The sequence below is a fragment of the Mustela lutreola genome, chromosome 3 (assembly GCF_030435805.1).
Source record: "Mustela lutreola isolate mMusLut2 chromosome 3, mMusLut2.pri, whole genome shotgun sequence".
NCBI classification, from domain to species: domain Eukaryota; kingdom Metazoa; phylum Chordata; class Mammalia; order Carnivora; family Mustelidae; genus Mustela; species Mustela lutreola.
Window position 1 is genome coordinate 37,569,245 of NC_081292.1, and position 23,409 is coordinate 37,592,653.

Consider the following 23,409-nt stretch of genomic DNA (forward strand, 5'->3'; position numbering starts at 1 on the left):
ATTAATATATTTGGCCTGACTCAGCAAGAAAAACAATACTTTAAATAGTAAATGTTTTAAAATTTTTATTAATGTTTTTGAATGCAGATATTAGAAATAAAAAATTCAGGGGCGCCTGGGTGGCTCAGTGGGTTAAGCCGCTGCCTTCGGCTCAGGTCATGATCTCAGGGTCCTGGGATCGAGCCCCACATCGGGCTCTCTGCTCCTCGGGGAGCCTGCTTCCTCCTCTCTCTCTGCCTCTCTGCCTGCTTGTCATCTCTCTCTGTCAAATAAATAAATAAAATCTTTAAAAAAAAAAAAAAAAGAAATAAAAAATTCAAAACTGTGATTTCAAAAAATTTCCCAGATATATAATTGATATAAATAAGCACAAGAAATGTAAGGTGGCAAAAAAAAAAAAAAAAAAAAACCTTAAAGACAGAAAAAAAAAAAAAAAGAAATGTAAGGTGGCTTCACAGCAATTTCTTTCTAGATATGTCTCCCAAGGCAAAGGAAACCAAAATGAAAATAAACTACTAAGACTTGATCAAAATAAAAAGCTTCTGCACAGCAAAGGAACAATTGACAAAACTAAAAGGCAATCTACAGAATGGGAGAAAATATTTGCAAATGGCATATCTGATAAAGGGTTCATATCTAAAGCACATAAAGAAATTATAAAATTTGGGGTACCTGAGTGGCTCGGTGAAGTGTGCAACTCTTGATTTTGGCTCAGGTCACGATCTCAGCATTGTGGTACTGAGCCCCGTGTTAGGCTCTGAGCTTTGCATGGAGTCTACTCTAGATTCCCTTTCTCTCCCTTTGTCCCTCCCCCCACTCTCTCTCTCAAATAAATAAATCTTTTTTTTAAGATTTTTTATTTATTTATTCGACAGGGAGAGAGATCACAAGTAGGTAGAGAGGCAGGCAGAGTGAGAGGGAGAAGCAGGCTCCCCGCTGAGCAGAGAGCCCGATCCCAGGGCCCTGAGATCATGACCTGGGCCAAAGGCAGAGGCTTAACCCACTGAGCCACCCAGTCAGCCCTCAAATAAATAAGTCTTTAAAAACCCCACAAAACTACCCTATGATCCCACAATTGCATTATAAGGTACTTACCCAAAGAACACAAAAATGTTAATTCAAAGGGGTACAAGCACCCCAATGTTTATAGCAGCATTATCAGCCAAATTATGGAAAGAGTCCAAGTGTCCATTGACTGACGAATGGATAAAGAAGATGTGGCATATATATATACAATGGAATATTACTCAGCCATAGAAAAGAATGAAATCTTGTCATTTGTAACAACCTGGGTGGAGCTACATAGTATCATGCTAAAAAAAAGTAAGTCATAGGAAGACAAATACTGTACGCCTGAAATGAATATTGCACTGTATGTTAGCTGGAATTTACATAAAACCTTAAAAAATGTAAGGTGAGCTCAGATTGATAGGTTAATTTATATAACTCTTGAGATTTAAAAAGCAAAATCAAGTAAATCAATAATTGTGATGGTGAATATGTGAATATGATTATTTGGAAATAGGAAAAGCATAACAAAGTATTTTGTTGATGTATGCAAAGGCTAAAAAATAAGCTCCACTTCTCTAATCTATTTTGATATATTATTTTTGTCTTCCAACAGCTATTCAGTTGATCAGATGATAATCTAAATGCAAAACTACATTTTTTTAAAGTAAGCTCCACCACCACAGTGGAGCTCAATATAGGGCTGAACTCCCAATCCTGAGATCAAGAGCTGAGCTGTGATCATAAGTCAGATGCTCAGCCAACTGAGCCACCCAAGTGCCCCATGATTCCCACATTTTGAATAAAAATGTCTTCCTATATGTTGAATATAAAATCATTTAAAGATAAATACTGAATGAAACAAGTCTACTTAAAGGGGAAGATTTAAAACGATTACAATACATTCTTAAAATAACAACTCAGTATTCAAACTAAATTTAGCTTTTTAAAAAAAAAAAAGACTTAGTTATTTGAGAAAGAGGGAGCATGTGCATGAACAGGGGAGGGGTAGAAGGAAAAGAAGAGAGAGAATCTTCAAGCAGATTCCCTACTGAGCCCAATCCTGAGCTTGATTCCATGACCCTAAGATCTTTTTTTTTAATATTTTTAAAAAATTTTTTATAAACATATAATATATTTTTATCCCCAGGGGTACAGGTCTGTGAATTGCCAGGTTTACAAACTTCACAGCACTCTCCATAGCACATACCCTCCCCAATGTCCATAACCTCACCCCCCTTCTCCCAACCCCCCTCCCCCCAGCAACCCTCAGTTTGTTTTGTGAGATTAAGAGTCACTTATGGTTTGTCTCCCTCCCAATCCCATCTTGTTTCATTTATTCTTCTCCGACTCCCTTAACCCCCCCATGTTGCGTCTCCACTTACTCATATCAGGGAGATCATATGATAGTTGTCTTTCTCTGATTGACTTATTTCACTAAGCGTGATACCCTCTAGACCCTAAGATCTTGACCTAAGCCGAAACCAAGAGATAGCTGCCTAGCTGAAGTTGACTAAGCCAAGCACAGGTGCTCCAAACTAAACTTACTTTCTAAAGGGTTGTTTGAAATAATATCTTGACATAGCTTACTGCTTAATATTATTGTACCATAATAAGTAAAAAACTGACAAAAGTTTTGCTATAGCAGTTAATGTCAAACAACTTCTCAGTCCAATATTCACTTCTGTTTTTCAATAAATATCTCAACAGATATAACTGACATGTAACATTGTAATAGTTTCAGGTGTACAAGATCATTATTTGTATATACTGTGAATGATCACAATAAGTCTTGTTAACATCCATCACCATGCATAGTTACAAGTTATTTTTCTCTTGTGATGAGAACTTTTAAGACCTACTCTCTCACCAACTTTCAAACACAGAATAGAGTATTATTAACTCTATAGTCCCTGCTGTACATTATATCCCCAGGACTTATTTTATAACTGGTAGTTTTTGGCTTTTGGCCACACGTAACTATTTTTCCTATTAGTCACTTTAAATTTAACTGAAAATAAATGTTTTAAATAATTACTGCAGACTAACAAATGAAGCACCTCATGTAAGATTTTTTTTTTAATTTAAATTCTCATTAGTTACCATACAGTGTAATATAAGTTTCAGGTGTACAACAGAGTGATTCAGCCCTTTGCTGAGCAACACCATTTGCTTGTCACAAATCCCCGTCATCTCCTGCACCCATCCCTTCACCCACCTCCACCCTGCTAACCACCACTGTGTTCTCTCTCATGAAGGGTCTGTTCCTCGGTTTGCCTCCCTCTCTTTTCCCCCTCTTTGTTCCTTTGTCTTGTTTCCTAAATTCCACATATGAGTGAAATCATCTTTCTCTGACTGACTTATTTCACTTAGCATAATACTCTCCAGCTCTATCCATATTGTTGCAAATGGCAAGATTTTATTCTTTTCCATGGCTGAGTAATACTTGTGTGTGTGTGTGTGTGTGTGTGTGTCTCATATTTTCTTTAAGCTAGGCTGCATAAAGCTATTTTAATCCCTGAATCAATGAAGAATAGAAGTCAAATTCTGCCATGAACCAAAGCTTCCAACATGAGAGGTTAATCTGTCAATTTTTACTTTTGGTTGAGTTGTAAATCAATATTCTAACATGGACTCAGTATTTTATATTTTTTGCTGCATACTAAAATTTTTGTCCCCCTTCTGTATAATTCAGAATTGTCTCTAGGAAACAGAATCCATTATGCACTAAATTTCCTGGTCCACCTGTCTATTATGCGTGTATACATATCCATGCCCTAATTCAAATATTTTAAAATTCTTCTAAGGATAAAGAATGTTATCTTAAATATTTAAAATTTTGTAAAAGGCTGAACATACATTAGGCCAAGTATCCAATTTAAGAGATTAGAAAAAAACAGGAGCACCTGGGTGGCTCAGTTGATTAAGTGTCTAACTCTTAATTTCAGCTCAGGTCATGATCTCAGGGTTATGGGATGGAGTCCCGCGTTGGCCTCTGTGCTGGGTGTGGAGCCTGCTTAAGATTCTCTCTCCCCCTCTGCCCTTCCCCATCTCTCTCTAAATTAGAAAAAGGAAAAAAAAGAAAAAAAAACCTACAGGATAAAACAGGAAAAAATGCATTTTTTAAAAAATTTACTATTTCAAGAGAGAGTATGTGGAGGAGCAACGGAAGAGGGGGAAAGAGTGAGAGAATCTCTAGCAGACTCCCTGCTGAGCAGAGAGCCCAATATGGGGCTCAATGATTTTATACTGCCAGAATGTTTAAAAGAAACTTCTCATTACAAAATTAGCAGTAAAGGGTTTTCAGGCTAGTAACCTGGATTCCCTCAAGGATGCAAACACACAAAATCCTTTTGTGGGAAGAAGGCTTCAACCATAATATAAAAGTCTCATAGATAAAGTTACACTAATGAAACACTCCCAATACAAGGTTACATAACACATAAGGAAACAATCTATTATGAATAAAAGTTAAAAAGACAACAAACAAAAGATTAGACTCTCAAAATATTCAGACAACAGATCTGATTAAAAAAATACTTCTGTTTAAAACAACAATAGGAAAAAAAATAAAAAGCTCATTATATAGCTTTATGAATTTATATAAAAATATATTTACAGTGACTTAGTAAATTATATACATGCCCTGTACTATAATAAATCAGATTTAACTTAGTCATAATGAGTTGACATTTCCAATTCATGTAACATCCACATATTCAATAGCAATGTGTTTGAAACCTGCTGTGCGCCAAGCACTGTACTGATCACTTAACTTAGGGTTATCCTCTGATAGAAAGATAACAGGGAATGGATGGTAGTAGAGAGTTTTTATTTCACACCTAGTATAGTGCTGAAATAATATAATCATTATTTGACATCTTTACCTCTGAATCAATGGAAGCCTTTCAGTCTAAATCATTTTACTCTACCTTATTAAAAACTTAACACATATTTCAGATAAAAAACAGCATAAAAAGCACATATAACATAGAAACAGAAAAAGCAAAAAAGCATCAATTTTTCACTATGTCTTTTGCTATTTATACAAAATTTATTAGATCTAAAACAAAGTTCCCTTCACACAAAATTACTGGCAAAAGAGAAAATTATGTCCATCTTGAAAATATTATCTAATATTTAAAACTTTAAGTGGAATATTTATTTAATATATTACTGGAAGTCCTAGTCAGAGCAATTAGGGAAGATGAAGAAATAATGGGCACCCAAAATGGAAAGGAAGAAATAAAATTATCTTTGTTCACAAAAAACATGAGCTTCTATGTAGAAAACCCTGAAGATTACACACACACACACACACGCACACACAAAGTTTAGAATTAATAAATTCAGCAAAATGTGTTTCTATATACTAACAGTGAACAATCAGTAAAGGAAATTAAAAATACAATCCCATTTAAACTGAATCAAAAAGAATAAAATACTGGGGCACCTGGGTAGCTCAGTCAGGTGAAAGTCTGACTCTTGCTTTCCACTCAGGTCATGATCTTAATGTTGTAAAATCAAGACCTGCATTGAGCTCCATGCTAAGCATAGAGCCTGCTGAAGAATCTCTCTCTCCCTCTCTAAATAAATAAATAAATAGAACAAAATACTTAGGAATAAACTTAACCAAGGAGGTTTAACTCTTGTATGCTGAAAACTATAAAATATTGCGAAAGAAATGAAAAAAATATGCACATAAATGGAAAGATGTTCCATGTTCATGGATTGGAAAGCTTAATGGTTAAGATGGGGAGTTATTATTTAATGGGTATACAATTTCAGTTGATGAAATGTATGGATGATGGTGATGGTTGCACAACAGTGCCACAGAATGGTACATTTAAAATTGTTAAAATGGTAATTTTTATGTGTATTTTACAATAAAATGTAATTTTATTGGTGTAATTTACACTAAAAAATTGACATAGAAAAGTTAAGTGGGACATAAAATCATAATTAACAATATGTCAATATTTAACAATAGTTGACAATAACAATAGTGAAATTGAGGAAATAACCTAGAAAGAAAATAGAGGCTTATGAATGTGAAAAAAGGGGAAAGACCAAAAACCAAAACAAAACAAAAAGTGGTTCAAAGACATGGAAAGAGAAAAAGTTCTAGAAAGAGAGACTAAAGATAATGTAGAAGAATTTTCTCAAGTGATATTGTCCAAGAACATTCCAGAACTGAAAAAATATATACCACAAAACCACAAGTGCTGAGTGGGATAAATAATACATCTATACTTAGTGGCCAATTTACTAAAAAAAGAAAGATTTATCAAATGCACTGTGTCCCATAATTCATATGACAGTATACATTATAGACTTGGGTAGAAATGCAGAAATTTTCATTTCAGGTTTGCTACTTATTCTCTCTCTGACCTCAAGCAAATTACTTAACCTCTGTAGCCACAGATTTTTTAGTCTAAAAGGGAAATGATAATATTACCCACCTCATAACATTGGTTTGAGAATTAAAAGAAATACTGCTTGCAATGTGCACAATAGCCAAGCTAGGAAAGAACCTAGATTTCCATCAACAGATGAACAGATAAAGAAGATGTGGTACATATATACAATATAATACTATGCAGCCATCAAAAGAAATAAAATCTTGCCATTTGCAATGATGTGGATGGAACCAGAGGGTATCATGCTGAATGAAAAAAGTCAATCAGAGAAAAACAATTATCATATGATCTCTATGACAGGAGGAATTTGAGAGGCAAGGTGGAGAGTCATGGGGGGTAGGAGGGAAAAAAATGAAACAAGATGGGATTGGGAGGGACACAAACCATAAGAGACTCTAAATCTCACAAAACAAACTGAGGGTTGTTGGGGGAAGCGGGGTAAGGATCGGGTGGCTGCGTGATGGACATTGAGGAGGGTATGTGCTTTGGTGAGTACTATAAAATGTGTTAGCCTGATGATTCACAAACATGTGCTCCTGGAGCAAATAATACATTATATATTAATTAAATAAAAAAAAAAGAAATACTGCTAGTAAAATACTTAGTTTAGTGGGTACTCCAAAATATAAAGCTAGTGTAAATCTCCTCCATAAAATTTTTGCATTAGGTCCTGAGGTCAGCCATATTTCTATATATAAATTATGCAATGGCAACATTTTCAGTTTAATCAAGGGTATGCCTTTTATGCGCCTAGCTCTTATAAAGATGAGGACAATACTGGGACGTACTCAGAACTAAGCAGTCAAGTAATCAGTCAAATAACCCATGAAACTTGACAACAGATTTTCTAAAACCTGTTTTGGATTAAATAACTATGTCATTATGATTTAACTTTTTTTTTTTTTCTCATTATTCATTAGTTTTATTTTTTTTTTTAAATTTTTTATTTTTTATAAACATATATTTTTTATATACATATATTTTTATCCCCAGGTCTGTGAGACAAACCATATGATTTAACTTTTAATTTTCTCCTTGGCCCTGACTGTATGAAGAAGAGTGTATCACAATAATTAAAGCATATATCACAATTGTCCTATGCTTCTATAATACTACTATTTTGAAATAATGGGAGAGCAAGGTAGAAAATAATTATAAAACAATCTCAATGTAACAATTTTATTTAAATCTAACAACAACTAGTTATGGGACAATAACAAAAATATTAAAAGTAAACTCAGAGCTTCCTGATTACTGTGTGGAAACACAATGGGATGTGTCACAACTATGCTGAGACATAGATCCCTTGACTTTCAGAATCATCAGACAGGATCTGAGGTAAATGGAACTTCCAGTGACTTAGAAATTTTTCTGATAACTTCATACACAAATATCATTTTCTATATATTCAATGGCATGAAAAAGGTAGGGAAGCACTGCTCTAACTAACCACACAATTTATACTTAAATCTGTATAAAGAGACTTCTGTTGCTTACATGACAGTATTGTTCATAAAATGTCTTCTTAGAATCAAAAGATTATTAGGATGATAACTACCAAAAGGAGCAAAGGGATGCTAAGAGCTTTCCAGGAATGCCATGTCCAAATAGGAAGAAAGGTTTTTAAAATGGATTAACACAAAATATATGTGTACACTCTACTCATTGTCCTTCCTAACCCCATTTATTAAGTAGCTTCTCCAGTGAGAGAACAAAGTTTATTTCATTTAGTAAGTAATATACAGGCACATTCATCAAAATTATAAAAAATTTAAAAAATGGAATTCAAGGGATCATGGTAACATACCTAACATACTAGAACTCAAAAGTAAAGTAACGAAAATTACAAAGACCATTACACACAATTCTAGCTGCATAATAAACAAAGAAAAATCAGAAAATGAAAACTTGGACACAAATTTTGAATTCTGGATAAATTAAACCACAGACTGAGTCATAGATGTAGCATTCATACACACAGGAGAAAACAAGGATTGTATTTTCAGATGTCATCATTTATAGGCTAATACTCTAAGGAGAAATTTAAACTCAAAGGATACATAGCTAACCCTGATCTCCATCTAACAACTATTATCTTGAGAGCATGGAGGGAAGTTAAATATTTAATATTTAATACACAGACACCTTTTACTTGTAAAGTTAGATTCAGCCCTAATACTGGTTATCATATCATAACAGTCTTCACAAATATCTTCCTGCCATGTATGGAAATAAAGCAGCTAAATTATTTTAAGATATTTCTCAGAGAACAAGTTTCACAAGTAATTGTATGTTTCAAAACCATATCAGACTACTCACCTCTTTTCTTGACCACACTATGTAAACAAGAGAAGATGGTACATTCTGAAAATATTTGCTACTTTTTCTTCCATAAGTCTGTGTTACCATCTGTAAGCTGCTTTACATGGTCTTCCTCCAATAAATAAATCTTCTGCAGTAAGATTCTTTCATTTACACATCATCTTCACACAGGTCAGATTAAATTCATAGCTAATCCTTTCTTGATCAAAACTCTTCACAGTGTAAAGATAGAGGGTACATACCCCAATATCATAAAAGCCATTTATGAAAACCCATAGTGAATATCATTCTCAATGGGGAAAAACTAAGAACATTTCCCTTAAGGTCAGGAACACAGCAGGGCAGTCCACTATCACCACTGCTATTCAACACAGTACTAAAAGTCCTAGCCTCAGCAATCAGACAACAAAAAGAAATAAAAGGCATCTGAATTGGCAAAGAAGAAGTCAAACTCTCACTCTTTGTAGATGATATGGTACTTTATGGGGAAAACCCAAAATACTCTAGTCCAATACTGCTAGAACTCATTCAGGAATTCAGTAAGGTGTCAGCATATAAAATCAATGTACAGAAATCAGTTGCATTTCTATACACCAACAGCAAGACAGAAGAAAGAGAAATTAAAGAGTAATCCCATTTACGATCGCCCCCCAAACCCTACGATACCTAGGAATAAACCTAACCAAAGAGACAAAGAATCTATACTCAGAAAACTATAAAGTACTCATGAAAGAAATTGAGGAAGACACAAAGAAGTAGAAAAATGTTCCATGCTCATGGATTAGTACAACAAATATTGTGAAAATGCCTATGCTACCTAAAGCAATCTACACATTTAATGCAATCCCTATCAAAATACCATCAATTTTTTTTTTCAAAGAACTGGAACAAATAATCCTAAAATTTATATGGAACCAGAAAAGACCCCAAATAGCCAGAGGAATGTTGAAAAAGAAAACCAAAGTTGGCAGCAACACAATTCTCGACTTAAAGCTCTATTACAAAGCTGTAATCATCAAGGCAGTATGATATTGGCACAAAAACCGACACATAAATCAATGGAACAGAATAGAGAGCTTGGAAAAGGACCCTCAACTCTATGGTCAACTAATTTTCAACAAAGCAGGAAAGAATGTCCAATGGAAAAAAGACAGCCTCTTCAACAAATGGTGTTGGGAAAATTGGATAGCCACATGCAGAAAAACGAAACTGGAAACAAACTGAGGTTGCTGGCGGTAGCGGGGGAAGGATAGGGTGGCTGGGTGATGGACACTGGGGAGGGTATGTGCTATGGTGAGTGCTGTGAATTGTGTAAGAATGATGATTCACAAGCTTGGACCTCTGAAACAAATAACACATTTTATGTTAATAAAAAAAAAAATCCATAGCTAACACAAAACTAATAAATCCACTAGAACATTTTCATTGTTAATGTTTATAACTCAATCAGAAAGAATTCTCAACATTCTAAATTTAAATTAATTTCAGTAATGTATGGAATTTATTTTTAAAATCAGAATTAATTTCTTTTTATGTGATTGGAAAAAAAATCTCCCCTTTTTAATCCTTCCCTTTGTTAATTTCCCCATTTTGGCTAATGAAGACATCGTTCTTTTATCTTATCATATTGTAATACATTTACTAAAGCAAAATTGTTACTAATGTCGTATCATTTTTAAGATCCATCTGAAATGTCACCTTCTCTGTAAAATCCCCATAGATCCTATAGAATAAATCTGTTAATCATACTCCTACAATTACAGGCCATGTTCATCTCCATTACATCTTGTACAGGGCCATTATGTTCTTTTGAGTAGGTTATACTGTACTTTGTGTGAATGGCAGTCCCTAGATGGGACCATTCCATGAGAGTGCTGTCTTTACTTGTCTTTCAGTGTTTTTTAAATGTTTCTTTCTAATAAAAAGCCACTCCCCAAAACAGGTAGTCACATTCATTTGAACATTCCTGTAAATAAAGTACTTAGCAAACAATCATTTAATGGAACACTTTCCTTTCTGCCAGGGAAATGTCTCTATTATCTAACTTCATTTATCAATTTCACTTGTACTATCCTTTGTCTAGCAATTTATCACTCCAAGCTTTGATTACTCTTCCAAAATATTCACAAAGTGTATTCTGTGCAATGTTAATATGCAGAAAAAAGTCTTTGGTTAAGCAAGTTTGGACACTACTGCATTCAATATAGTGTTGTTGTTGTTGTTTTAAACTGCAGGAGCTTTTGTATTCTAAGAACATTAGGAATCTCCAAGAAAGAACTCACTGCTTTTACCCTAGAAATGATATGCCCCATTAACTTCATATGGCACAATTCTAGATTCTTGACCTATGCCTCATTTGGGTGGGTGGGGGGTGAACAAAGTAATACCTATCACACAGGTCACTGTGTTTTTCAGAATTTTGAATGAGCAGGGTCAGAGAAGTTGCTTGTGCTGTTGTCTAATAAATCTATTCTAATACTAGAGCCTCAAAACAAGCCCATTTAAGTGAGTTTGATTGCCTTTACTGATTTGTTTGAAAAAAAAAAAAAATTCCTTTACTTGCTTCTTATTTCAATTCTGTATTTTGCCAATTCTTTATTTCCACAGGAAATGATATCTTTATGCACAAACATAACTTCTACTTCTGTCTTTTCCAGTAGTTCTCAGTGGCGCAACTTCAGCCCCCTAGCATGTGTTTTGGAAATGTAGTAGGATGTTGTTCTTTGACTCAATGACTGGGTGTCACTACTGGCATTTAAAGGTTTGGACTAGGGGAATCAAGAGGTTCTGTGAGAATAAGACTGTCCTGAAAAACAAAAATTATCTTAGAAAATTTTTTTTTAAAAGATTTTGTTGACTTATTCAAGAGAGACAAAGAGAATATGTGCAGGGCAGGGAGGGGACAAAGGGAGAAGGAGCAGCAGATTTCCCACCGACCATGCAGCCCAACATGGGGATCAATACCAGGACCCTGGGAACATAAGCCAAAGCAGATGCTTAACTGACTGAGACACAGGTGCTCCCTAGCTCATGAAAATTTATACAAGTGAAAATCTTGTGTATCAACTTTGGAAATAAAATTGACCTCAGTTTTAGATCTAAACACTATTTTTTTGGCATTTTCTGCACGATTTTTTTTAAATACCAACAGTTCTAGAAACATAACTACTGAAATGAAAAGAATATTGTTTTGTTCAAATCTTTACCAGGGTTGCCACTATTTCAGAAAATGACACCACCAATAAATGATGCCATAACAGTACTACTTGTGATACTGGATATAGACCTTCACAAGTCTATCTGTATCACTCACATTCACAATAATTATATGTACCTAACTACTTCATCAGATCTTCTTCTAACATAGTTTTGTCTGAACATTTGTATGTATATTGAAATACATGTTATTATACCTTGAATTATATTCTTTAATCTTTTATATTTTAAGATATTAGATATTATTGAAAATATGTGGATTATATTATTTTTTATTTTCATTTCAGGATAGTAAAGGGACATTATAAAATATTTGTTTTAAAAGGGCACTGGCATGTTGGCTGAAGTTAGGGTGCTAAAAATGAAAAGAAGGGGGGCGCCTGGGTGGCTCAGTGGGTTGGGCCGCTGCCTTCGGCTCGGGTCATGATCTCAGGGTCCTGGGATCGAGCCCCATATCGGGCTCTCTGCTCAGCGGGGAGCCTGCTTCCTCCTCTCTCTCTCTGCCTGCCTGTAATCTCTCTCTGTCAAATAAATAAATAAATCTTTAAAAAAAAAAAAAAAAAAAATGAAAAGAAGGTTTTCTATGATTTGTAAGGGAGAAGGAGAAGACTTTGGGTCTGACAGGATTAAAAACCACTAATGGAAAGATAGTAAGAACACTGTGGTTTACAAAACGGGCAGGAACAGAGGGGGCAGGGGAAAGGAGCATGAACTTCATTTTCATTCAGTTGCTAAGTTTCCATACATCTGAAGAAACATACCTTTACCGTGTCTCAGTTTTTTCCATTTCAGAGAACCCCCCACTGTCCTGAACTACCCCACTACATACTGAAAGTAATTAGAATTCTGGGACCTAAAAGGAACATTAATAAAGAGCCACTGCTACCACAGCTCTCCATGAGCCTTCAGAACCTGCCAGCTTCCACAGAAGTGAGGTCATCTTCATTCTCAATCCTGGTACAGAACTCTGCGGTATATATCACCCTTCACTGGCAACAGAATTTTTCAGAAACACTTACCTCAGTAGTAGTTCCAACCTCAGCAGATGGGCTGCATGTGCTGGTATCTGGAGGAATTGTGCCTACGCTGCTTCTCACCGGAGAACCAGGAGCCGGCCCTGCCATGGTTTCCGGATAGGCTGAGGAAGGACTGAGATTGCCTCTCCTCTGAATCTTATTCCAGACCTTATTCATGATCTCAGTTAGCTCATATAAGAGCTGCACCTGAGCAGAAGGAAAAAAGAAAAAAAGGGAAAATAAGCCTTTCAACTTCTAGTGACAATTAACTAAATTACCACATGTGAGAAAATTAAAACAAGTCTAAGGAAACAAGAATATATGGAAATAAAAATAAATAAATGGAATAAATATATGGAAATAAAAATCTGTTAATGTACCACTAATCATATTATATTGTGATCTATAAAATATTATATTATATAGTATAATTATACATATGATCATAAATATTTTATGATACTATGATTCTGATGAGATATACAGAGAAAATTCATGTAACAAGTTTATAACTTTAAGCATTTTATCATGATTTGAATTTGGAGATAAAATGAATTTACCCATAAAGTTTGCCACATATTCATACTGTGATATTTTATGAGCAACTTAGCATTTTTGTGGGAAAATCATGTTAATATGATAATAATGCTAACAAAACAGCTGATTATGGGGCAGTGGATTGCTTTTAATATATGACTAATAGAACATACACAAAGAAATGCCTCTGAAGCAGAGGTCAATATCAGAATTTCATATCAAATATATACTAGTAAATATGATTACTTAATTACCATTTTTATTTCTAAATGATTTCCACATTCAAATACTCCTTATTTTTCTGAGGGATAAAACTGAAATGGAATTTCTTGCCCAGCAAAATAAAGTGAAAAAGAATGACATAACATAGAATAGTAAAAGGAAAATGTTACATATGAAACTTTGCTATAGATAAAGAACATAAACTATCCAACCTACTATTCCCCTTGGATTTGTCATTCCAATATTCAGAGAAAAAACTGTTTAACTTGCACATTGTTTGACTAAGTTCTAAGATATTTACATAAGATTTCATAAATAAGCATTAATCATGGAATTTGTATGACAACATATTGCCATATACTGTATAAAACAAGCCCAAGGAAAAAAATGCAAACAAAATATATAAGCAAATCCACAGCTGGATACCATATTCCGTTTGCCATAAAAAAAAAAAAAAAAGTGAAATTCTCATATTTATAAGAAGTTTCAGCCCCAGGACACATCCAGATGATAAAGCTGGCTTCTTATGTGGGCAGAACAGATGCATAAAAACACTGTTGTCAACCCTTATTTGATATAAAACAGTACTTGGGTTACAGTTTTCTCTTGCTTTGTGTGTGATGAAGTCTCAAATCTCAGGTTATAGTTCTTTTTGCTTAAAAAGATATTCTAATGGCTAGAGATCTTACAAAAAACCTCTTAGAAAAATTTTAGTTCAAATTCTTTTGTCCTTCATAATCAAGACTAAGTTCCAACTAAAAAGAAAAAATTTTGTTGCTAAATATTTTGAAAAAAGATTATTTTACTTTTTCTTAAAGAATAAAAACTGACAAATAAGGAAAGCATAAACCAAAGAAAACAATTTCTAAATACTTCTAAGGGCATACAGTTTATTTATTTAAGAGAACCGATGTTTTTATTGTCACTATTTCTTATTTCTTTTAACAATTAGCCTTAAATAATTTGTATGAATGTCACTAAGTACTTGTATAGTTAATGTACCAAGCAATCATGGACATAAACTTTAAACATATTTTTATTTTCAAAGGAGAGAGCTGCTATCACAGAACTCAGACTTGCCAAATTCAAAGGTTTTAAAAACATAAAAAATTTAAAGATAAATGTTCAATTCTTATCCTCCAAGCTGTACTGAAAAGTATGCCAATTCAAGCCACAATGAGCTACCACTACCCACCAATTAAAATGGCTAACTATATTGGGTGCCTGGGTGGCTCAGTGGGTTAAGCTGCTGCCTTCGGCTCAGGTCATGATCTCAGGGTCCTGGGATCAAGTCCCGCATCGGGCTCTCTGCTCGGCAGGGAGCCTGCTTCCCTCTCTCTCTCTCTCTGCCTACCTCTCCATCTACTTGTGATTTCTCTCTGTCAAATAAATAAAATAAAATCTTTAAAATGGCTAACTATAAAAAGCCTAACCATACCAGTATTGGCAAAGAGGTAGAACAACTGAAACTCTCATTTACTGCTGATGGGAATGCAGAATTCAGAATACAGTTTGGTGCCTTCTGAAAAAGACATATACCTACCATATGATCCAGCCATTTCACTCTAGTGAAATGTTTCTAGTGTTTACTCTAGAAAAATGAAAGTCTATGTCCACACGAAAACTTGAACACAAATGTTCATAGCAATTTTTCTATAGTAATCTAAAACTGGAAAAAATCTCAAATGCTTACCAACAAGTAGATAAACAAAATGCAATATATCCATACAAAAGAATGGTATCTATGAGTAAAAAGAAATCAATATGGATTCATGAAAAACAAGGCTTAGTCTCAAAATAATTATGCTGAATCAAAGAAGTGAGGCAAAAAAATAAGGGCGGGGGGAGAGTTAGAGACACAGAATACAACTGTATGACTCTATTTATACAGTATCTTAGCAAATGACAATTAATCCGAGACAGAATCAGTGGTTGTCTGGAACAGGAGAAGAAGTGAAACAGAGGATAACACAGTAGCAGAAAGAAACTTTTGAAGAGGATGGATGAATGCATTATCTTGATTCTGAGAATGGTTTCATGTGCCAAATTATATAGCATTAGATAATTTAAACGTGCAGTTTATTGCATTTAAGAATATCCTAATAAAATTTTAAAAATTTCTTAAAAATGAGTGCCCCATGAGGAGGTTTTATGTATATTTCTGAAAGTGACTAAATATTAACACCTTATATATAAAAAACTTACTGAATATAAAAAATGTAATATTTTACTTTTTAAAAATTAACTTTACATATACTTTTCTATTTTTTTAAAAAAGATTTTATTTATTTATTTGACAGAGAGGGATCACAAGTAGACAGAGAGGCAGGCAGAGAGAGAGAGGGAAGGCTCCCTGCTGAGCAGAGAGCCTGACACGGAACTCAATCCCAGGACCCTGAGATCATGACCTGAGCCGAAGGCAGCGGCTTAACCCACTGAGCCACCCAGGTGCCCTACTTTTTCATTTAATGTATAGCCAATCATAAAGGAGAGTTAATTGGACTGGAGAGGCTGAGATAATTCTCAAGGAGATACATTCCTAAAGGGCAGATGCAATTTAAGTGGAGGCAATGCCATTCCAGGCACAAGACTAGCAAGAGCAACAGCCAAGTGCAGGAAATGATATAGGGGCATGAAAAGAAAAGTTCTATCCAGTTAGGCAGGAAGAACTTGTTTTGCAGGGTATTAGGAGAGAGACTCAGATAAAAGAGTAACCACAGATAGAAGAAAACCACGGATACACAATTTCAATGGAAACCAAGCAGGAATGGAATTTTAACAAAGGATCACTAATCCACAGTGAACACCAGAGCTCTAAGTGAATACAAACTTAAAAAGTCTAGCTCATTTGGCAAGTAGGTTGTCACTAATTATTGGAGCTCAGTTTCAAAAAAAAAAAGTTCTTGCCTCCAAAAATATTTTTAAAAAGACTCTTCATATAAAGCATAACCCTTACCCAGTCTAATTTTGCTTAAAGATAAAAATGAAAATCAGGGGCTCAGAAAAATTAAGAATGAGTGAGTGGTACTAGGATACAAACCCAGTTTTGTTTAAATTCAGTGCTGTTTTCCTAGACACTAATGTCAAATTTCAGAGCCCTTCTTAAAACTGAACATAACTTACAGCAATAAAAACTATGAATAAACAGGATAAAAAGCATAAACCCATTCTTTCTCTAGTTCTACATACTCACAACCCAAAAATGTAAAGATGGCTTTAGGTTCCTAGAAATGCCTTATAAGAAAATAAAATATACCAATTTATTGGCTAATGGAAATTTTTATTATATTAAAGGGAAATTTTATATTAAAAACAGGATTCTACAGGGTCTTTTAATTTTAGAGTAAATATAATTTTTAAGATCAAAGAAACTAGTTTCTAAAGACATTAAAGAGAATTGTGTAACTTTGGTAACTGTTGAACAGTTAAGTTAAAGGGACGGGTTAATGAAAATCACCCTTAGAAAAAAAAACTCTGAATATTCAACTGGGTTAAATATTTATACTGTCTAAGGCCCTTGAACAGCAATGAGTTCTAAGAACTGACACAGTAGTTCAGTTCACCATTGTTGATATACAGACCTACAGTAACATCTAACAGGATAAAGAATTTGTTCTGGGCATGCCCTACATACAGAGCTTGCCCTTTATTTTAAAATATATAAACTACTTGAAGGTTTTGTATCTAAGCAATAATGAATCAAATTAATTAATATTCCAGTATCAAAACTTCTGGTATCATTCTAATGGGTAAACCAAAAATTGGTATTTATGAAGGAAATATTTTCTTAAAACGGAATCAAGAATCTTATGTACTGGCTATAAATCAATACTCCATAAAGCTTCTGAGAACATATGCAAAATTTGGTGGGTATATACATTACTTTAGGAAATAGCCTCATAGCTTTTATCAGATTCTCAAAGAAGTCCATGGCACAAAAAGAACAAAAAGTACTGGCATTCACGAAAACAAAACCAAAACAAATGGATTAGTGAGAAACCACTCAAAAAAAAAAAAAAAAGGTTATTTTGAGTCATTAATCTTAAAAATAAATGATAAATTTTAGGATGCATGTGGATGCATTTTAGGGGCCCATGGTATTCTTTGTAAGGTAGGATATCCAGAAAATAAAAACAGACCTATAGATATATTTCAGTAAGAAAGATTAAACATTTTTGGTAAAAGAGGCCATGAAGGCAAATAACTGCATTACAAATACAGGGTTTGTATTTATAGAGCCTAAGGGAAGTTCTTCAAATTGCTAAGAAATTTAATAGAAAATGTAGGTAAATTATATAAATGATCAATTCATAAAACAAGTTCATTGGCCAATAAACATTCAAAAACTGTTCAACCTTATTCATAAACAGGAAAATACAAATTAATGTAAATAATATGAACTGTCAATTCACAAACACAATGGCCAATGAACATTTAAAAAGATGCTTGAACATCTGGTTTCATTTCCCCTCAGCCTGAGAGACATCCTTTAAGATTTCTTTATTTTCTTTTTTTAAGATTTTTTATTTATTTGACATAGAGAGAGCAGGGGGGAGCAGGAAGAGGGAGGGAGAGGGAGGAACAGGAAGAGGGAGGGAGAGGGAGGAGCGGGCTCCCCACTGAACAGGGGCTCCATCCCAGGACCCTGGGATCATGACCTGAACAGAAGGCAGCCACTTAACCAACTGAGCCACCCAGGTGCCCTTCCTTTAAGATTTCTCACAGTGCAGTTCTACTGGTGATAGATTCCTTTATGTGAAAATGTCTTTATTTAGTCTTTATTCATAAACATTATTTTTTAATTTAGAATTTTGGGTTGATAGGCTGTTTTTATTTTTTTATTTTCACAATTTAAAGATGTTGCTCTAGGGGCACCTGGGTGGCTCAGTCAGTTAAGCAGCTGCCTTCGGCTCAGGTCATGATCCCAGGGTCCTGGGATCAAGACCCGCACTGGGCTCTCAGCGGAGAGCCTGCTTCTCTCTCTCCCTCTGTCTACCACTCTGCCTATTTATGCTATCTGTCTGTCAAATAAATAAATAAAATCTTAAAAAAAAATTAAAGATGCTGCTCTTTAGATCTTTATACTCAGGAGAAGTAATCAATCAAATCTTGGTTCTCTTGTAGTAATGCATTATTTTTCTCATGGTACTTTCAAGATTTGCTCTTTATCTGTGGCTTTTAACAGCTATATTAAGATGTGTGCAGGCATGGCCTTCTTCATGTTGCATAGGCCAAGGACAGGCCGCCCCATGATGGCCCACTCTGACATGAAGATTATATTGAATTAAAAAGCAATCAAAACCCGGTAAATTCAGGTAAAGCTCTTTACCTCCCCCACAACTGCCTCAAAGCATTTAGGCAGAGGACCTGCTCCAGGAAGAGAACTATGAGACTAAGAACTATAGTATGTTATGAACGAGGTTTGGTAGACTGGGAGGAACATAGAGCAAGGCCTGCTTGATCAAATTCCTCTATGTCCCATTGTTTCTGAGTGGCCCAGCAAATATTCATTTACTAAACATTTGCTCTTTTTCATCTTCCTATAAATTGCATTCCTTTCCTCTGAAGTCCAAACCCCTGTTCCTTCACCTTAGTCCAAGATGACATATATACCTCATTTTGCCTATCTTTGGAATTTCTATTTCTTGTGAATTCTCCACACATATGCTATTTTTTATTGTTGTTTCAGGTTTTTATTTAAATTTTACTAAGTTAACATATAAAGTAATACTGGTTTCAGGGATAGATTTTAGTCATTCATCACTTACATATGACACCCAGTACTCATTATAAGTGCCCATTACCCATTTGGCCTACCCCTCACCTCCTCCCTCCATCAACCCTCTGTTCTTTACAGTTAGGGGTGGGATTACGGACATTGGGGAGGCTATGTGCTTTGGTGAGTGCTGTGAAGTGTGTAAATCTGGTGATTCACAGACCTGTACCCCTGGGGATAAAAATATATGTTTATAAAAAATAAAAAATCATATAAAAAAAAAGTCTATTATGGTTTGCTTCCGTCTTTCTCCCTCCCCACCCTTATACTCATCTGTTTTGTTTCTTTAATTCTACATGTGGGTGAAATCATATGGTTTTGTCTTTCTCTGACTGACTTATTTCACTTTACATAATAGACTCTAGCTCCATAGATGCCCTTGCAAATGGCAATACTTCATTCTCCTTGATGGCTGAGTAATATTCCATCATATGTATATAAGTATGTACGACTGTGTTCTCCCCTAAGAGTTTGATGGTTTCCTTTCTCACATTTAAGTCTTTCAACCCAAATATTAAATTTGATTTTCTTCTGTTAATCTCTCTGATGTCAACTTGATTCTTAGTCCATCTAGAAGGACCTTGAAGGGACAGAATAGTCTTGCTCCCCAACAATGTGTTTATCTTATTCATCTTTGTTCTCCTCACTTCTGGATGAGGTCTATAGTATTGGACTTGTAGTACTTGAGATTCTCTCCTTCCCTCTCCCTCTGCTTCTCCTGCCTCCACAGCCCCCCAAGCCACGCATAGTCTAATACATTAAAACTTTATTTTTTTTTTAATTTTTAAAAATGATTTTACTTATTTGACAGAGAAAGACACAGTGAGAGAGGGAACATGAGCAGGGGCGGGGGGGGGAGGTGGAAGCAGGCTTCCCGCTGAGCAGAAAGCCCAATGTGGGGCTCAATTCCAGGACTCTGGGATCATGACCTGAGCTGAAGGCAGACGCTTAATAACTAAGCCACCCAGGCACTCCTTAAAACTTTATAAAACAAACTAAACACTTTCTCCTAGTATATGACTTTCTGCTATCTTATTGTGTCTTTAAAAGAGAAAATGTTTTTAAACTTGATTATGCCCAATATCAAAATCAATTTGGGAAGAGCTGACCTTTGAACAATATTGACTGATCCAATCTATGAATAGGTATATCTCTCCAGTTAGGTTCTTTAAATTCTCCCAGCAATGCTTTCTGGTTTTCACAGTAAAACTTGGACATCTTTAGTTAGATTCATTTATTCATGTTATTGGGCATCAATGTAAGTAGAATGGATTCATTCCAGTTTCTAGTTGTTTGCTGCTACTATGCAAAAATACAACTGATTTTTATTCATTACTCTTGTCTCCTACAACCTTGATAATTTTATTAATAGGCTGTTAATTCCTCTAGGATTTTTTATAAAACATTTTATTATAAACAAATAGAAAGATCTTTACTTTTTCCTTATCTTTATGCCTTTTAATTTCCTTTGGTTTATTGGAATGGCTAGGACATCTAGTATGATACAGATTAAGTAATAAAATCAGGCATTGTGGGCTTTTTTTGTATTTTAGTGGAAAATAATTCAATATGATATTTGATTTCCTACATATATCCTTTACCAGCTTTGAAAAGTTCTCTAATATTTGTAATTTGCTTAGAGTTTTTATCATGAATGGGTGGTTAAATTTTGTCAAATGTTTTGCTTGCATCTATGGAAATTTTCATAGGATTTTTCTCAGCTCTTCTATTGATATGGTGAATTCTACTAAATGATTTTTTAATATTATACCAAATTTGAATTTCTAAGATGAATCCTACTTTATCACCATTTATTAATGGGGTTAAAGTGGGTTAAAGCCTCGCCTTTGGCTCAGGTAATGATCTCAGGGTCCTGGGATAGAGCCCCGCATCTGGCTCTCTGCTCAGCAAGGGGCCTGCTTACCCCCCCACCTTCTGCCTGCCTCTCTGCCTACTTGTGATCTCTCTCTGTCAAATAAATAAATAAAATCTTTAAAAAAAAATAAATAAAACAATTTGGGAAGGAATCTTTCATTCTATATCTCTGAAAAAAAATTTGTAAAAATTTCCTATTTTTTTCCCCTTGAATATTTGGTAAAATTCACCCACTGGGGCCTGAACTTTTCTTTAAAACTTATTTTGATATCACATTTAATTTCTTTTATAGAATTAAAAGGATATTCAGATTTTCTATTTTTTATATTTTTCTGTACAGTAATTTTACAGTAAAAATTTCTATTTCATCTAAATTATTACACTTGCTGGCATAAACTTGTTCATATTCTATTATTTTTTTAAAAGTCTATAGGATCTGTGTGATAAACCTCCTTCATTCCCAAGTGGGTAATTTGCATTTTATCTTTCTCTCTTTTTTTATTGTACTAATGTTCTCTGCTCTTATCTTTATTATTTTTGGCCTTTTACTTCTTTCGGGTTTATCTTGTTCTTTTTTTAGCTTTCTAGAGAGGACCCTTAAGTGAATGACTTAAGATCTTTTTTCCTTTCTAATGTAAATATTGAAAATTATGTTTTTCCTCTGAAGATTACTTTACTATGTCCACTTTTTTTGGTCATTCAACCAAAATATTTTCTTAAGTCCAAGTGATTTTGTCTTTGGTTCATAGATTATTTAGAAGCATCTTTATTTTCTAGATATATACAGTTTTTCTACAGTTTATTACTGATTTTTAATACATTTTGATTATGATTAGATAATATACTTTATTTTGATCTTGTAAACAAAATGAGACAATGTACATCTGAAAAAAACATGTAGTCCACATTTGTTAGATACAGTGTTCCATAAATGTCAATTAGATCAAGATGGGTGTGTAGTATTTTTCATTCATTCTTCTATATCTCCAATTATTTACTTTTATCTGGTTGCTTTATCAATTGCTGAGAAAGGTGTTATAAACTCCCCTACTGTGTGTGGTATTTATTTTTCTTCTAGTTGCTTTAAAACTGTTGAGATTGTGAAAAAAAGTTCCTACTATGCAGTACTGAATAGAATCATCTGTTTTTTCTTTAATTCCACCCATTTTTGTTTCATGTCATTATTTATCTCTGGTAATACCCTTTTTCTTGGGGCACCTGGGTGGCTCAGTAGGTTAAGCCTCTGCCTGCAGCTCAGGTTCAGGATCTCAGGGTCCTGGGATCAAGCCCAGCGTCAGGCTCTCTGCTCAGCAGGGAGCTGAAATTTTGTACACCTCCACCCAACCACCCCTCAACTCCACCCCCCTCGCCACCTGCCTCTCTGCCTATTTTGGTCTCTCTGTCAAATAAATACAATCTTTAAAAAAAAAAATACCCTTTTTCTTTAGTTTATTTGATATTAAAATAAGCAAGTCCAGCCATCTTACACTGTCTGTATGGTATACTGTTCCTATGCATTTATTTATATCTGTTTCTTTATGTTTCAAGTGCTTCTCTTTGAAGCAATATACAGTGGAGTCTTACTCTATAAATCTCTGCCTTTTAATAGGAATAGCTGGACCAGAGGTCAGCAAACTTTCTGCTAAAGGGTCAGATAGTAAATATTCTAGGCTTTGTGAGCCAAACTGTTTTCTTGGGCTGCTACTTAATTCTGCATAACTGCAACCTCAGACAAAATATAAAAACTGGGTTTTTGGCCTGCAGGCTATTGTTTGCTAACTAATGATCTAAACACTCCTAGTTAACATCATTAACATTTAACACTGTTGGTGAGAATAGCTCAGCTCTATCATTTTATTTATTTATTTATTTATGTTACAAGTTTTTATTTAAATACTAATTTTTTTACATACAGGGTAATACTGGTTTCAGCAGAATTTAGTGATTCATCACTTACATATAACACTTAGGGCTCCTCAAAACAAGTACCCTCCTTAAAACCCATCACCCATTTAGT

The 23,409-nt window shown here is 34.5% G+C and overlaps 1 protein-coding gene across 7 annotated transcripts in view; it reads right to left on the reverse strand.

Annotated features, from left to right (window-relative positions):
- Positions 1-23,409, reverse strand: part of VPS13B (vacuolar protein sorting 13 homolog B) — a 792,142-nt gene that overhangs the window by 365,714 nt on the left and 403,019 nt on the right. For all 7 annotated transcript variants that reach the window (XM_059165934.1, XM_059165936.1, XM_059165932.1 and 4 more), the window contains one exon: positions 12,986-13,189. In XM_059165934.1, coding sequence (XP_059021917.1) covers positions 12,986-13,189 — 204 coding nt within the window. The remainder of the gene's footprint in view (positions 1-12,985; positions 13,190-23,409) is intronic.